Genomic DNA, 4,486 nt, shown 5'->3' on the forward strand with positions numbered 1-4,486 from the left:
CAAGCAACCTCTACACACCCGCTCAGGCAGTGGCATCAGAGACACTGCTCACACCAGCCTTGCTGGGGCTCAGACTGCCCTGGTCACACTGGGAGTGTAACGGTGGCTTCCATGAGGCAGAGGGCCCTGGGCATCCCCACGTGAGGCAGAGGGCTCTGGCAGAGGCCCCTGTGCATCATCATGGCCCAGCTCTGTGCACATCCTCACCCATGTGCCAGATGCTGCCTCAGGGCTAAGCTGTCTTCGTGGGTCAGGATATTGTTACTGTGGTACCTCAATGCCAAGCTGTGCCCTCCCAGCAGAGCTAATGTTTGCCTGGAGAGCTGCAGCCTCTCCTGGGTGAGACAGACTCCTTCCTCTTCCCCCTTTTCCAGAGGAACTTTAGGGGTGTTCAGACACAGAACCCAGGATCTGGCTGTAACGTACTGCAAGAACAGATTCCGATGTTGTCCCTACAGCCTTCCCATGAATCAGGACATGGGTTTCTGGAGAACCAGGCAGACAGGCTTCTCTGAGCAGCTTCAATCCCATTAAAATAACCTGTTCCAATGCCATGCTGCTTCCCACGCTCCACAGCATTAAACCCTCAGGCACCACATCCAGCGACAGCACAGAAACCTGTCCAGAACGGGTCTGCCACGCTGGGGGACAGGGAGTTCCCTGAGGGGACAAGCCAGTTCCCACACACAGCACTGCGGGGACCTGCAGGGACAATGATGGTGGTGGCACCTTCCCTGGGTCCCCCATACAATTCCATTCTTGGGGAAAAGCCCACCCAGTCCCTACACATACCTTTATCATGTCATCCTTCAGGATAAAGTACTCGCACCGCCTGGGGAGACTGAGTACTGACAGGCACATCCCAGGCACACTGCAGAGCTTCACACAGGACAGAAATCAAGTGTAGAACCACATACACAACATTTGCATGAGAACTCAGAGCTCCTCCAGCTTCAAAGGACAATTTTCACCATGACAGTACTCAGATATTAATGAGAAAAGCCTCAACCTGACATTTCTGCAATTCCATTTGATATTTAATTGGCAGAGCAGATCAAAGAACAGGGGAAATAAATGGGTTTGCATTACCACACACGACAGAGTTCAGTGAGCAGGAGAGATTAAAAAAACCACAGAAAGAAACTGCTGTAAAGCAGCTGTTCTTACAGTCACAACTTCTGGCATCCCTTGTGGCCTCGAGCGTGTGGCCTGAGCAAGGCTTCTCCGTCACACCAGTGCTGGCCACGCTGGCCTGGGGCTGCTGCTGGGCCCACATCAGGCCCTGGCCCCGGCCAGCCTGAGGGGACAGGCACCAGCCTGAGGGGATGGACACCTCCCAGTCCTTCTCCCTCCCTGACCAGGGCCAGGCCACGGTGGCCTCAGTACTGCCAGTGCAACATATAGGACTGCCAGCAACTCTCTGTACTCCTGGCATGAAAAAGAAGGGATGTAGCCAACTTTACAACAAAAATAACTCACATTTCTAGCTCAAAGTAACTTAGTTTCTATCACTGGTTTTCACGCCCAAGATTGTTACAAAGGAACAATATTATTCTCTGCTTTAGTGAGTTTAATTTCTCACTTGGTACAACCTTATACTTTGTCCCTTACGGTGTCCCACATGTAGTTGAGACTGTATTCAACTGTTGGGGGGGGTCAGCCAGCAAGAGAAAATACCCCACTCAAAGGCAGCGCTGGTGGGGCTGTAACTGCAGAAGGACCCTCACCAGGATGTGGGGGATGCAGAACCCTGGGAGAGCTTCACCCCTGGATTTTATTTGTTCCACCCATCAGTCGGGGTGGGGGAGGGTGGAACCAGTTTCTCTTAATCCACGGAAGGCCAAAGGAGTTAAAGCCCCCAGAGTGCCTCCCTCATTCGGTAACAGCCCTCCACCACCACCTGCCCTGCACAGGAACAGAGCACACGGAGCCTCTGCCCCACACGGACACAACAGGCAGAGCTTCCCAGGGATGGCTCCCAGTGCTGGCCCCTGGACAACTGCGCCAGGCACAGCACGAGTAAGAGGCAGGGAAGCCCTGGTGCCTGGGAAAGCACTTACCCACGGCCCAGCCACGGGTCAGCCTGGGATGGGGACAGGAAGGGAAGTGCAGCTTTTCATCAGAAATGTTCAGGAAGCTGAAGTCAGCAGACTCCTGCAGAGCAGCAGGCTCTAAAGCTGATGAATTTCTGCACCAGGTCCAGGTGCCACCACTGAGGGTCCTGCTGCTCTTGTCTCCCCACCTGGGAGCTCAGAGGAGGCAGTTTCAGCTCGATGATGGCAGGAGAAATGCTCTGGAGCTGTGCCAATGGATGGGACTCATTGGCAGGGACAATCCCTGGAGATCTTCATGTCATGGCACATCCCATGTAAGGGGTAAGGGGGGACTCACCTCTCCTGTCCCAGATAGTGGGTGGGCACCCACAAGCAGGGTCCCCCTGCCTTTATTAAGGTCCCCTGAGCCCTTATTTGTCTCCTGGAGAAAGCGCCGGGTGCCGGCACCATATGTATGGGAGTCACTTGGGGAAGGGGATTAAACAACACAGATCAACAGGAATTCTGCTCTGAGGAAGGGCCTGTGTCACTGCAAGCCTCGAGACTGCTGGGCATAAACACCAGGAGACAGGTCTGGAGCACAGCCGTGGCTGTCCCAAGCTGCAGCCCCAGCGCGTCCCAGACGGGTCCTGCTGGCAGTGACTCACTGCCCAGCACTGCAGCCAGGCAAACTGGGGAATGGGAGCACGTGCATTTGGGAAACAAACAATCCATTAAACACCACAGCACCCACCAGCCACACACACACCCTGGACGCTTTTAATACTCCGTGTTTATAATTCCATGCTACTTGAATGACTTGTTTAAAACATTTCCATTTGAGTTCACATATTAATTAGCTACAAATGGGATTATGGCAAATTAATCTACCAGTGAAAGGGCTAAAAAAAAGTCAAAACACACCCAAAAATCTCAAACAGAAGTCACTGAAATGGCCCTGACTAGACGCCGGATGCCAAGCTTGTGTTGCTGACAGTGATGCCCAGTGCGTTTGTCCTTGTCATCCTCTAGAGACCCTGCTGAACACCCCCTGTGTTTTGGTACCCAGAAGGTCGGCTGAGACAGCCTGACCTGGCTGGACACTGCCAGCAAGAGCCATGCCAGCAGCCCAGGAAGGAACAACAAACACTGAGCTCCTCACACCATGGACAGTCCAAAACCCTCGGCTCACCCAGGGGAACCCAAGGTCCTGCCAAAGTCCAAGAAGTGCCACAGTCGCTTTGTCTGTATCACCTGGCAGATGGAAAACAAAAGCCAGGTTTGAGCAGGATGTTTTGGGTGGGAAGGGACCTCTATGATCTCTGGGTGTGATCAGCTTCCTTCTACTTCTCCCCTTCCTCCTCGGCCAGTCTCCCTCGGCCGGGTCTGCTGAGCCAGCAAAACCCCTGCACATCCCTGCACACCACAAAGACCAAAAAGGGAAACAGTTTTGAGCAAAGTGATGAAGGAAAAGAAGAGCATTTCCATTAACCAACAGGTTTGTTAAAATCCCTCTCATTTCTATTTTTGGGGGTTTTTTTTTTTGCCCTGGACTGAGCAGAGATTTGTGTTTTTGTAGCTCACATTAGGTCTCACAGCCCTGTGACGTTGGCAGTTTCAGTCACACCAGCTTTTGTCTCTGCTGCTTCCAGATGGGCAAACATGGGCTATTCCAGCCATGGCCTCGATAACAAGGAAGCTCTGAATTATTCTGAACAAAAGGGCAGCAGCTAAACCTATTAACACCAACTGAAAGCAACCAGCTGGCAGGAAAACCGTGTGTGACCAGCACGGATTGTGTCTGCCTTCATTGCCCCCTTGGCTGCTCTGCTGGCCTGGGCTGGTTCTAGTGCATTTATAACAGCAGAGAATCATGGAATCACTTGGATTGGAAAAGACCTTTAAGATCATCGAGTCCCAGGAGATGTGGGAGACGACACAGGGAAGGTGTATATGAAGGTGTAGCTACAGCTCTGGGAAGGGAAAACAATTCAAAGCAGTTGGACGGGTCAGAAACGTGTTAAACACGTGGGACGTGGTGGTTTCAGGTGACACAACCTGGCTGGGTGCTCTGGTGATCTGTCAGCACTTCTGAACGGGCAACTCCCTCAAAGTCAACACTGAAATCGACCTTTCATTGGGAAAAATTCTCATCGTGATATGAACAATGACAAAACACCACCAACAAAAGAAGGGAGGGATCTGGAGGGCCCCTCTCATCCTCCCAGTGCCCCCCAGGGAAGCAGGGGGTGACGAGATGACCCGCGATGGCCCACCACGCTCCAACCACTTGGGTGACGCAAAATAACGGAGCACCCTCCGCCAACAGGGATTGCTGTCCTTAAACGAGGAGGTGCCTGGAAGAGCTCGGCCGGTGCCGCAGCTGGTGCCAGCCCAGCGGGGATGGATGGTGGGTCCGACCTGGCCCTGCGCGGGGACAGCTCCGGGTGGCC

The 4,486-nt window shown here is 53.3% G+C and overlaps 1 protein-coding gene across 1 annotated transcript in view; it reads left to right on the forward strand.

Annotated features, from left to right (window-relative positions):
• The first annotated feature begins 4,388 nt into the window (after positions 1 to 4,388).
• YIPF6 (Yip1 domain family member 6) overlaps positions 4,389 to 4,486 on the forward strand; it is an 8,024-nt gene continuing 7,926 nt past the window's right edge. The window contains exon 1 of the mRNA XM_029959151.1: positions 4,389 to 4,443. Coding sequence (XP_029815011.1) covers positions 4,441 to 4,443 — 3 coding nt within the window. The 5' untranslated portion in view covers positions 4,389 to 4,440. The remainder of the gene's footprint in view (positions 4,444 to 4,486) is intronic.

Source organism: Manacus vitellinus, unplaced genomic scaffold (genome assembly GCF_001715985.3).
Source record: "Manacus vitellinus isolate BGI_N305 unplaced genomic scaffold, ASM171598v3 scaffold_19_pilon, whole genome shotgun sequence".
NCBI classification, from domain to species: domain Eukaryota; kingdom Metazoa; phylum Chordata; class Aves; order Passeriformes; family Pipridae; genus Manacus; species Manacus vitellinus.